The sequence below is a fragment of the Porcisia hertigi genome, chromosome 12 (assembly GCF_017918235.1).
Source record: "Porcisia hertigi strain C119 chromosome 12, whole genome shotgun sequence".
Classification (NCBI taxonomy): domain Eukaryota; phylum Euglenozoa; class Kinetoplastea; order Trypanosomatida; family Trypanosomatidae; genus Porcisia; species Porcisia hertigi.
In genome coordinates, this window is record NC_090571.1 from 74757 (window position 1) to 87597 (window position 12841).

Sequence of the window (12841 nt, forward strand, 5' to 3'; positions counted from 1 at the left end):
TCAATGTTTCGCCCCCCCCCACACCACCCCCTCTCAACGAGACATCGCACACGCACGTCCTCGTGCGAATGCCGATGTGCTGTTTTGTGCTGTTGTTATCTGTTTTGCCCTCCCCGCTCTTCTTATCATGGCGCCACGCTGACGTTGTAGAATTGAAGATGAGGGTGACGTGGGCCGTGGGGAATCTCGTCGTTCCTCTTCTTTTTTCAGGCACCGCCTGCCGTGACAAAAGACCGGAGAAGCAAGGAGGGCGTTCGGACGCTCCTCGGTGTTGTGCGCCATGGGGTTTAGTTGGGTGGGGTGAGGTGGGGCGCAGTCTCAGGGCTTTGCTCGTTTTGACTCCAGGCGTGCGCGTTGCTTCTGTGTGTGTGTGTGTGTGTGTGTGTGTGAGCCCCCATCCCTCATGGCCTGTACCACCTCCCCCCTCTCCTCTTACTCCAGTTTTCCGCAGTGTTCTTCGCCCCTCCCAGCTCCTCTCTTTTCTCTTCTCCTCCCTTATCCGATTACCTCAGCGGTGACACAATTCGAGCACACTCGGGTGGTGTGCACGACAATCGCACAGAGTCTCTCCCTCCCCCCCCCTTCCTCCCCTCCACTCACCCCCCCCCCACACACACACACACACAAAGGGCACATCGAAGGGGGAGAGGCGCCTTGACTATTAGAAAAGGGTGGAGGGGCAACAACAACATAAAACGTGCTTTGACAAGCGCGCGTCCCTCTGACCACCCCGCCGCGGCCCCCACCCGCAGCAGGTATTGGCCAGCACGGTGCACGCGTAGGGCAAATCAACGCTCTGCTGAACTCACGCTATCGAGCGGGTGGTGTGTGATAGAGAAGCTCACCCCCATCACCATCTGTACACTCCCCGTAATGAACGTCAGCGGTAACCTTGAAAGACTGCTGCCTTCTCTCTATGAATTCCTCTCCGAGCACCCATCGGATGCGCACACGCGGTTGTCACCCGCCTCGATCGAAGGATTGACCGCTAGACTCGACTCCGGCAGTAGTAGTGGCAGCGGTGACATTAACGCTACGGGCTCCGCCGCCGCCGCCTTCTCCTTGCCCAGTCCTGATCTGTCCTGCACGGCACCGGCCATCATCGCTGAGAGCTATGCGCGTTGGCGGCGGTGCATCACTGTCTGGCGAACAGTGATTGGAAACGACAGCGTTTTTCTCGCAGTCCTCCTCCACTCGGGTTGTCTATGGTGTCCCGACTACGCCGCGCTCCATCAAGAACTACACAACATCGCCATGCGGACCCGGCAAAAGCAATCATCGGCACAACCGGCACCTCTCTCGAAAGGCACGCCTGTCTCTGATGTGGGCAGCGAAGTGGCGGAGAGGAAACACGCCGACAACCTGCCGGTACACCGTACGGCCCCTACTAGCGATGGGCCGCCGAACACTCCTGTCAAGCGGCGTGGCAAACGTGGCGTCAAGGTGGCGGCAGGGGCAGCTGCGCACTCTGTCCGTGCACTGGCAGCGGCTGCTGAAGCGCATGCGGAGCTGGCAGCCGCGTGCCCCGCAAGTGTGTGGGCGCTGCATGTGCTGCATTTTTTGAGGGTGGAGGAGGTGTGCGCTCTGCCCCGCAGCAGCGGCACAGCAAAGTTTAACCGAAAGCGGAATGAGGTGACCTCCGATTTTGTATCGGAGTCTTTCCTTGGCGACAGCACCGACTGCAGCGAGGGCGACCTCAGTGCTACGGGCAGCAACAACCACATCAGCCGAAGCAACAGCACCTACTCCGACAGCAGTATGGGGAGCGAGTGGGCAGGCAGCGATGGGATAAATGGCGCGGTGGAGAGTCGCTTGATGAAAAGGCGTAGGCTGGCGACTGGACAGGGGGCGTGCGAGAGGTGGGGCAGAGGCGACGATGGTAGGTATCGAAGCGTGAAGGGCCAGCGTGGAGCGGGACAAGGGAGGCGCGGCGAGGCATCAAGCGCAAACGCTCGCCGCAAAGGGCCCCGTCGCCATGAAGAGGTTCGTGCCTGCCCGGCGGGCTCACAATTTGATGTGCCCCAAAGACAGTTGGTGACGTCCTCCTCACTGCTTCCTAAGTTGCCGGGCAATGAGAAAAACGGTGCTAGCGGCGGAAGCAAGGGCCTCAGCAGTACACTCGCGGCGGTATTCTCTCTACTCCAGCAGAAGGAGGAGGAGCAGCAGCAGCACCGCATATCGGTTTGCCGCCATGACGAGTCAGCAGACGGCGGTGCTGCCGTCAAGACTCAGGGGAAAGATCATAGTGACAAACCCCTCGAATCGGCAAGGTGCGACACTTATGATTGTGGCACCGGAGCCCGTAATGGAACCCGTGTGACGGCTCAGCAGAAGCATACATTACTTCTGCGTGCCACCACCAGCTTAGTAAGCGAGGAGGAGCCACTGGTGCAGCAGGTGGCAACGGCGCTGGTGAACGAGTGGCTTGATCTTCTTTCTGTCGACGTGTCCCTTCCACCGCCATGGGAGGCGACCGCAAGAGCGTCGACAGTAACAAAAAACGAGGAGACTTCTTCCTTGTGTGGTAGCGCCACCGGCGGTCTCTGCAGCGCGCCTCCTCGAAGGTCGGCGCCCACTGGAGTGTCACCAGCCTCGTGCACTGAGACGTCTAAGCAGATGCTCTGGCGCCGTCGCGTGTGTGATGCTCGGCACTACTGGTTTTCTTCTCTGCTGAAGATGGTCGCGTACCTCGACGGTGCGCACTCCGCCCTTCGTGAAGAGAACATCCACATGAGTGCCGTTCTCGCTCGCCAAGGCATCGCGCCACACGACGCAGAGGACATCTTCACAAAATCGCTGCCTGCCATTTTCACCTGTGCTCTGGTGGAAGAAGTTCTGCACAGCGGGACCGCCGCGTTGCGGGCTTCGAAGCCGCGCGCCTTCGCGGCGTCTTCAGCGCCGTCCGTGTTGGCATCTGCCAGTGCAGCCTCCAGCTTGCGGTTGTGGATGCCACCCTCGGTGCTGCTGCTTCCGTTTCATATGATAGGACAAGGATCCATGTTTCGCGTATGCGTGCCTCCCGGCGCGGTTTCGGATGGTGCACCGATCAGCTACACGCGCACCGCCACCCGTGCGCAGGGCCACTTTGTGTCCTGCGTCGTGGACTCCTACGGGTTGCATCTCGGCGTGGAGCCGCGCCGGATGGCTGAAGCACACGACCCGAGTCATCAAGCGGTTGGCGCAGATGGCGTTGGTGGCTCAGCGGCCCTGCACCCGAGCAATCGTGAGTCTGTAAATATGGGTGGACAGGGAACGGCCGCCAGCTCTTTTCATTCAGGGTCGTCGCCGGGGCACTGCCAGCTGGGCTTCGCAGTGCGCTGTGGTGATCTCGAATCCCTTCTCGATCCACGCTACGTGGCCTCACTCCAGCACCTCCTTCCCATCCTCCGTGTGTCCGATATGACGAGCGAGTGTGCCACTGCCAGCAATATCTGCGGTGGTCAGCTAAAGCAGAACCCTTCGGTGCGGTGGTGGTCGTGTACGTCGCGCGAGACGGCCGGTAGTCCGTGTATGGACCTATACGTGGCACGCACTCTGCTAATGCTACCAATCCCAGCTCAGAGCACTGTGGACACCACCACAAACCGCTCCGCAAGTACTACGAGTATCGACGGCGATGCAGCAACTCGAAGAGCTGCCGCAGATGGATTGCATCCCGTGAGAAGTCGCACAGGAAACACGTTAGGTGCACAGACGTCCATGTCGTTAGCGGTCGTCACTGCCAAGCGATCACGGCGGGGCTCAAGGAGGGGGACCGCGGTGTCTGCGGATGAGCAGAGCGTCCGGCGGCTGCACCCGTTGCTCTACCATGCGATGCGCTTACATCTGCGTGCAGAAAGGCTAGCCTGTAAGACAAACAGTAGGTGCTCTGAGGAGGACGCTGCCGAGCTCGTGTTGCTGTATGGCCATCCGCTCGGCAAGGAAACAACAGCATTGCGTCACATGGGCTTCACTGTGCGGACAAACAATCACACCAGGCCAGGCCGCGGTAGTGGCACCTCAGGCAGTATCGGTGCCCACTACACCAGGGATATGGGGTCACTTGCTGTCACATCTGCGGCGGGGCTTAGCGATGGCGCCGGTGGTGGTGGCGGACGCCTGACCCTGTCCAGGGATGCACTAGGCACTACGCTGGAGGGCATGTACCTGGTCGCCCGTCGTGTCCTGGGGCTGCAGGGCCTCTTTGTGTCCTCTGCATCTTCGGCCGCAACGTCGTCGTCGTCAGCAGCAGCAGCAGCAGCGCACACCAGCGACAAGGGGGGCTCTCCCGTCACTGGTGTTGCCGCACTTGTGGAAGAGGGATCGTGTGCTTCGACCACGGGCATCGGGACTGCAAACGCGACGGCCTCTTCTATCTCCTCACAGACGGAAAGAGAGGCACTTGGCACGGCGGCAGCCACGCTCGCCCTCACGTGTCTCGTGCTCAGCCACAGCCTCCTCGACGATTTGCACCAGCAGCCCACCCTCGTGTTGTGGACAACAGAACTGGCGTCGTTTATACTCGACGTGTCATTGCTAATGCCGCGGCCGATCCCTCGACTTCTGAGGGCCGACGGGTTCGCTCTTGCGCTTCTGCTGCAGCCGGCACAGTCGATGCTGCTGATGGTGGGGTTGGCAGCGACGCTGGTAACGCGGGAAGTGCGCATCGACGGTGCACCAAATCGAGGTGGTGGGCGGGCGCGCGATACTGGCGGAGCCCCATCGCCGTTGCGGCCTGTCGCACCTCAGTGGTATCCCTGGTGGTCCGCGTTTCGGGCGGCAGTGCTACGCGACACCGAGTTGCCAAGATGCCTGTACAGTGGGCTCTGGCCTATCATTGAAAAGGCCGAGGATACCCTTGCCACCTTCGCAGCCGAGGCGCGGTGGGACACCCCCGACAAGCGCCAAGCAGGCAATTGCAGGCGCAGTCATTCTTCGCCGACAGCGGAACGCTGCGGTAGAGAGGAGGGCTCAGCGATGACGACAGCAGCAAATGTGTCGGCCCGTGGTGGCCGTCATCATGGCGGTGCAGGAGGAGGGAGACGCGTCCTGTCGCTCTCAGCGTCGTCCACCAGTGCGGATGTCGGTCGTCGTGCAGTAGTGGATGTGCAGAGCGCCTCGTCACGTAAAAGTGACACGCATTGCCGTGGACGCTACGTGGACAGTGACCCGCCCCGTGTGCGCAGTCTTGTCTTGTCGGCGCCTTCATTGAACGACGCAGTAGGAGAGCTCTCTTTGAATGCAGCGCCGCACCACAGCGGCCCGGGGAGAGAGTGCCAGGCAGGCAGCACCATGCCGGCAGACCAGTCGTGTGCCCCCCGTCGACTCTGCGGACCAGCCGTTCTCTGTCAAGACGATGATGCCTGCAGGACGGGCACTGGAACAAAGAGCACTCAAGCCGTTGTTGGGGCCCCGCTGTTCGCCGAGAGAGTCACCGTCTTGCCTGGTAACGAGATGGCGCTGCTCCGGGGGAGCCCTGTTCACACCGAAGCCGCATCGTCCTCCTCGGGTATGCTCTCACTCTCCTTGACGAGAAAAACGCTGCCGCCACCACCTCGACTGACCTCTGCCTTTGCCTCCGCTCTATGGGCCTCGCTAGAGGCGGAGGAGATGTGCTGGCCCACCGGCTCTGCGTAGCGCCACGAGGGACGATGTCACAGCCTCTGAGAGGATCATGGGTGACGGCGCCGAGTGCCACTGGGAGTGGCACTCCTCTCTGTTCGCCTTGCTCTCTCCTACATCTATACATAACCTCAACCCAAAGTGTATATACTTATATATATATAAATGAATATAAAGGCAGTGGGGCGGTGGTGTTGAGTTTTCCGCCCCCTGCTGCACCGCACGAGCTTCATGTCTCGCAGGCAGGTCTCCGCTCTCTCCTCTTCCCCACTCTTAACTAGCCTGCACCCCTCCCCCATCACCTCCCAACACACACACACACGACCTCGTTCGCTTGCATACATGCATCCTCTCCGCGTTTCTCCAAAACCCAAAGACATCGCATTAATAGTGACTCCTACGCACTCAGAGAGCAGCATGCACGCATCGGGGGAAGCGAGACTACCGCGAAAGGGCGACCCCGTGTAGATCATCCATGGATTTCACTGACCCTCGCGCTGGGAAATCCTCCCATTGGTGCTTCCTCAGCGGCATGCGACGACGGTGTACAAGTTGGCTGCTGCGTCTACTAGTGTGCGTGGTGTTCTTGGCGCAAGTTCTCCTCTGCACGACCCCGGTGTACGTCGTTGCAGACGTGGCCGCCACGCCAGCCAACGTCGTCCTTCCCCCAGAAGCCAACCCCGCTGGATACTTCGCGGCCTTAAGCCTCCTGGACCCCACCATCTTCTCTGGCAGCACCCTCATTCGCAGCAGCGACGGTCTCGCCTACCCAGGGCTCGACACGGTTCAAGGCCTCCGGACCCCGTCTACGATATTCCAGGGGAGCCGGATCGGCCGAAGACAGCTGGACTGGCCAACACCGACTTCGCGGCCTTTCGCACCGGCGTCCTATCGGAGATCTTTGTGGTGATGGCGCTGCTTTACCTCGATGCCAGTGGCGAACTGCCTTTCTCACGCACCGATCCGATCTAATTTCAATACCTGCCAGACTCCTACACCGGCGGCGCCGCCCCTCCTCAACCCGTTGTTCCCCAGCGTGTCCATCACCCTCAACATGCTGCTCCAACATATTTCCTCCGTCACTGTGCCGACCCTCTCCGCCTTCGCCAGCTCCCTCTTCGCCACACCGGGACCTATCGATTCTCGATTCTCGACCTCCCGGCCTGCCTACACGCTACTTCCACTCACGCACCAACACGGCGATCGTCTCCTACGTCGTGGAGCGGGTCTTGGCGGAGTCGACAATGTACTCGACTCTCACCGGCATCGGTGAGTTCGTCTTTGATGTCGTACTGCCGCCTCTGCAGCGGTCGAACACGTTCTTGATGGGCCCACAGGGTGAGGTGGTATAAAAGACACGACACCCTTCCTCAGGCAGGGAACACCCCAAGACATGCGCGAGTATGTTGCCTGCCAGGACGTGAAGGGCCTCTGCAGGTGGCCTCCTGAGCGCCTATTCCCCCATGCACGCCTCGTACTTCTCTGACTACATGGTGTTCACCACCGGCGCAGACAGAACGAAGTTGGTGATGAGCGTACGGATGCCGGGTGGTTTGTACTACTCTCGCATTGGCACCGCGATGCTTGAGAATGCGATGCAGATTACAGTGTCGACGATGGGCTACATACAGAATCACACAACTGGCTCCTTCCTCTTCGTTGCGGCGCGTCTGTGCTCGCTTATGCGAGATGCAGTCGACAATCGAGTTCCTGTGCCGCACTGTCACTACGACTCCTCGACAGCGTCCCCCTCAGCACCGCCTTTTGGGCGGGTCGCCCGAAGCGGTGTTGATGAGGTCGCAGTGGTGCGCGTGCCCATCGTGAGCGTCGCCAAGACGTTGTGCTCCGTCGCGGATGTCTCCTTTGGGAATAGTGTCTGGCCCAGCGACAACGGAGCAACTTCAGGGGATCGCTCCGTCGGCTTTGCCATGGTGGGATTGGCCTACTTGACCAGTGCGGATACCGCGCACCTCCCCCCCCCCTCCCCAAACCGTCACCCCAGCATGGGGTCTCGAACGTGTGGCTTACTCTTGCCGGTGTGCTCGCGACGCTCATTGCCGTGGTCGTCGCCTCCTAGGTCACCGACTACGTTATTCAACTACTACCACCAGCAAAGATTATAGTACCGGCGGTTACGAGTGAGGTTGGCCTGCGGAGCGGCACCACACTGGCAGGCCCCACCGGCGTCGTTGGCGACGCAGTCGCTGGCTCGGGGGAACCTGTCCACGATGCGTACTCGAAGGGTTTTTTTGTGGAAACGGCAACCACAGTTACAGTGAAGGCCTCGAAGTTGGTGTGGACGGTGGGTCCTCGTCGGCGTCGCCTTCCCCAGCGTCCGCATCGTGACAGGGATGGGATGGACTCCGCCGATGACGATACCGACTCTGGCAGTGACAGTACTGCGGGTGAAAGCCCGACTGACCTCAATCGAGCCCCAGCGGTGTCGCCCAAAACAGCGCTCTGCGCTTTGACGCCTACATATAAAAGGGGAGGGAGGGAGGGGAGAGACAAACAGGAAATTGAAGTCTCGGGTCTTGCGAATATGCCCGTCCCCCCCCCCCCCCGTCGTCGGCAAGTGTGTAAGACTCCCACTGCAACCTCAGGGAGCACGGAAGAGGCATTAGCACGCACGGTCGAACAAAAATCGAGATGAGAAGTCTTTCCCATCTGCCCTGCTCTGCATCTTGTTTGTCATGAGTGTGTAGCTGCAACAGTTGCCTTCATTCCTCTTCTCCCTCCTTCCCTCATCCGCCCCCCCTCCCTCCCTTCTGCTGGACGACTCGCTAACCGTAATTTGACTGGTCAGTAGGCACTTTGGTCACCGTCGCACACAACATCTTTCTTCGCCACTTCCACTCCACTACACTTCCACTTTCTGAACACAGAGATTAACCACACAATAGCGAGACAGTCAAGGTTCAAAATATACACACACACATATATCTGCTTGATTTTTAGGGTGTAACGTTTTCGGTGTCGCTTTTTGTTTATATCGTTACGTCTGTGGTAGTCCTCCCCCCCCCCCCCCCCCCCCCCCCTCCCCACCTCATCGCCACCACACACACGCACACACACAGACACGGTCGATCGTTCTCTCTTCACAACCAACACGTTTCAAAACTGTTTCGGTTTCGAATCCCCGTTCAGGTGCCACCCGCATCTCGGCACGCCTTCCGCGTGTGGTCCTCCCTCTCCACGGGTGTCGCTGACCAAAACCTTGTTGCACACCAACGTGCACCGCTGAGTACAAACTCCGTGATACAAACATCTTCCCTCCCCGAGTCGCGGAGTTCGCTCAGCAGACCCACACTTACAATGAGCAGCAATAACGCACCAAAGGTTGCGACGGGCCTGGATGGCGACAACCCGGTGATGCGGGAGCGTCACCCCGTGTGGTACCCACCGGCGAAGCTGGACGGAAAGGGTTTGAAGGTGCTGAACTCGCTGACGGAGTCCTTGGAGGATTTCGCGCCACGCGAAGGGCGAGTTGTGCGGTGGTACACATGCGGCCCCACTGTCTACGACCTCTCTCACATGGGTCACGCTCGCGCTTACCTCACCTTCGACATCATCCGCCGCATCATGGAGGACTACCTTGGGTACTCTGTCGTTTATCAAATGAACATCACGGATATCGATGACAAGATTATCAAGCGCGCGCGCGTCAACAAACTGCTGGAGGACTTCAAGGAGAAAGAGCTGCATCATCACAACGTGGCAAAGCTCAGGGCGTTCACGTCTGACGCCGTTGCCGCCGCTGAGAAGAGCTTGGCAAACCGCAGGGCGAAGCTGACGGAATCCGCCCCTGACGCCGCCAACAGCCGCGCCAAGGCGGAGCGCGAGGAGAAGCTGCTCGAGGTGCAGTTGAAAGAGTCGCAGCTTGCGGAAACCAAGAGGAAGATCGCGGAGGCCAAAGATGACTTTGCCGCCCTGTTTGCCGCGGCCAGCGGCGTGAACGGGGACCTGCTTGACGAGCGCAAGGGCCACGGCATCTCTGATCAGCAAATCTTCGAGGACCACGCCCGAAAGTACGAGCGTGCCTTTTTTGAGGACATGCAGCGTCTAGGTATCCGTGATCCAGACATCGTGTCTCGCGTCACAGAGTACGTGCCGCAGGTGGTGGAGTTCATTCGAAGGATCATCGACAACGGCTTTGCATACGTCGGTAAAACGTCCGTCTTTTTCGACACCGAGGCGTACATCAGGGCGGGCCACGACTATCCAAAACTGAAGCCCGGCGGCGACCGTAACACCACCGAGGACGAGATGGCGGAGGGCGAGGGCGCACTTTCGAAGGGCATCGATGGCGAGAAGCGCAGCCCAAACGACTTTGCTCTGTGGAAGCTCTCGAAGCCCGGGGAGCCGCGGTGGCCGTCCCCGTGGGGTGATGGCCGTCCCGGGTGGCACATTGAGTGCTCCGTCATGGCATCCGACATACTTGGCGAAAACATGGACATTCACAGCGGGGGCTTAGACTTGAAGTTCCCACACCACGACAACGAGTGTGCGCAGAGCGAGGCGTGCAACCTGCACCATCAATGGGTGAACTACTTCCTTCACTGCGGTCATCTCCACATCAAAGGGCTAAAAATGAGTAAAAGTCTCAAGAACTTCATTACCATCCGCGAGGCGCTCGACGAGCTCGGTGTCACGCCGCGGACGATGCGGCTCCTGTTTCTTGCAAATCCGTGGTGCAGGCCAATGAACTTCTCTGACCAGTCTGTCGACGAGGCGAAGGAGAAAGAGCGTGTCCTGCGCGCCTTTTTTGGCAGCGTCGACATCGTCCTCCGGGCCGATAACTGGAAGGCCACTCAGGGTGCTAGCCCTTTCGATCGAGAGTTGCTGGCCAAGTGGGTGGAGGTCGAGGCAGCCGTGCACACAGCGCTGCTAGACAACTTCGACACAGTCGTCGCCCTGCAGCAACTCATGTCTCTGGTTGCGGCGACCAACCAATACCTGCTGTCCGGCGAGCGCCCGAGTGCAACGTTGGTGCGCAAGGTCGGCTGCTACGTGACGAAGATGTTCCGCGTCTTTGGCGTTGTGGAGGGCTCGGACGAGATCGGTCTCCAGAATCAGGGATCCGGTGACGGCGAGGGGCGCTTCGTTGAGGTCATGAACAGTCTCGTGCGCTTCCGTGATGAGGTGCGTGATGCTGCGAAGGAACAGAAGATGGTGGGGGTATTCCTGCCGTTGTGTGACAAGGTGCGCGACGAATGGCTTGTGGACGCGGGTGTGCGGTTGGAGGACAACCCGGCTGGCCCAACCACGTGGAAGAAGGATGAACCGGCGTTGCTGCGCCGGGAGCTGGAAGAGCGTCGTGCCCAGCAGGACAACGACCGCAGGCAAAAGCTGACAAACCAGGCGGAGACGAAGCGCAAACTGGTGGAGAAGTGGCGGCAATTTATGACGCCACCGTCTGACCTGTTCCGCTGCCAGGATGAGGAGCGGGAGGTACGGAAGTACGCTGCATTCGACAGCGTCACCGGCCTCCCCACTACGACGGCTGACGGCGAGGCGGTGGGCGAGAAGGAACTGAAGAAACTGGGCAAGGAGCTAGCCAAGTACACCAAGTCGTACGACGAGTTTGTCAGCAAGGGCGGCGAGCCGTGGCTGCAGGAGCAAGAGGCGGAGCTCACCACGATGCTGGCAGAACTCCAAATCAATAAGTAAGCGTGGGTGAGAATGCGCTCATCGATGCGCACCAACGGTGGAGGGAAGAGTCGGTAACGTCCCCAGGTAACTGGGGAGTAGATGAAGAGGTCTGGGGGGGGTAGAGAGTGGGGGGGGGGGGGTCAGACCGCTCGACGAACACACTATACATATGTGTATAAGGCGGGTTATAGGGGGAGAGAGGGGTGGGGGAGTGAGTGGCAACAGTGTGGGGTCTCAACCAACACCTCCTTCCCCCCCCCCCCCCCACACATCCCCCTTACTTTTCTGAACGTGTCTGCCGACTGCAAAGCCATGCGTACTGGAAGGAATAACATTATTATTTTTTTTTTGGGGGGGGGTTGTGAAAAGGGGGGAGAGAAGAAGGCGGTTAGCCGGCGCAGAGGGAGGTGATCCAGGAGGGAAGGCGGGAGCAACTTCTGTTGGAGTCCTCCACCGTCTACGTCTCCCCCCTTCCCATCATCCTCATCTCCACGCAACAGCAACAAATATGGAATACATGAGATGCAGAGGTGTCCTTACATACCGCGCGATGCGCCTTCAAGACTTCATTTATAGCTGTTCCCAGGGAGGGGGGAGGGGGGCTCTCTGCGGATTCTTGAGGGCGCCCTAACCTCCATTGCTCTCCCTTCCCCCCACCAAAAAAAAAACTGCGTGTATTCTCTTTTCTCCTCCTCCCCCCCTCCCCCCTTTACTCCGTGGAACACACACACACGCACACGCACAGTCACTCACATTCACACACACACACACACACTTTCGTGTTTTCCGTATGTGGGGTCTATGGCGCAGCGGGCCATCCATCTCGTCTTCGCAAACGGCACCTGGCAGTCGCGCGCTGGTTCCTGTACGCAACGAGCTCGGTCGCTGCGATGATCGAACCGCGCGGCTACTGTCGCGTGCGAGAGTACAGAGGCGCAACGGTGCCAGCTTCGCCACAGCACATCGAAGCAGCCGCTTGATTGGTGGAACGCTTTTTTTAGCCTCCGGGCTGGTATTTCGACCGACGTCGCTGCTGTTGTGCTCACACCACCGCCGAGAAACGCTTGTGGGAAGCAGTGAGAGTGTGGCGACGCCTGCGTCACCAGTTGCACAGCCACTCTCTGCATCCTCAAATAACTCAAAGAACAAGAAACACACGGCGGAGCTGCTCCGTAGCATTGCGCGGTGCGGTAGTGGGGCCCTTCGACGCCCACGACATGGCACCCCCGGCTCTGCTGAAGCCGCTCTATCAGACCTTCTATCAACCACCGGTGCGCTGGCACGAAGTGCAGCGGATCGCCAGAGTGTTGGCGCTTCGGCACCGGCCGCGGCGTCGGTCAAGCGCGCCAAACATGTCCCAGATAGTTCACCGCTGCTGCGTGTTTTCGATGTCACAGCCACGCATTTGTCCAGCAGTTCGCCCCCAAAGACTGAACCGAAGCCATCATCGCCCGACGCCGGGGCTGTTGTCCAGAGACGCTCCCACGCGAGTGGACCACGCGCGAAGGGCAAGATGCACACAGGTCAAAGTCTTTCAAGTTTAACGAGCGCGGCAGTCGTTGGGGCACCGTCGCCTGCGCCCCCTTCC

The 12841-nt window shown here is 59.7% G+C and overlaps 2 protein-coding genes across 2 annotated transcripts; both read left to right on the plus strand.

Annotated features, from left to right (window-relative positions):
- Positions 1-873: 873 nt before the first annotated feature.
- JKF63_07469 (uncharacterized protein) lies at positions 874-5616 on the plus strand (the record flags this gene model as incomplete). The annotated part of the gene is made up of 1 exon (XM_067903406.1): positions 874-5616. The coding sequence occupies one exon, from the start codon at positions 874-876 to the stop codon at positions 5614-5616; it is 4743 nt and encodes a 1580-aa protein (XP_067758831.1).
- Positions 5617-8916: 3300 nt separating this feature from the next.
- On the plus strand, positions 8917-11271 carry JKF63_07470 (uncharacterized protein; the record flags this gene model as incomplete). The annotated part of the gene is made up of 1 exon (XM_067903407.1): positions 8917-11271. One exon carries the CDS (start codon positions 8917-8919, stop codon positions 11269-11271), a length of 2355 nt encoding a protein of 784 aa, XP_067758832.1.
- Between the last annotated feature and the right edge of the window lie 1570 nt (positions 11272-12841).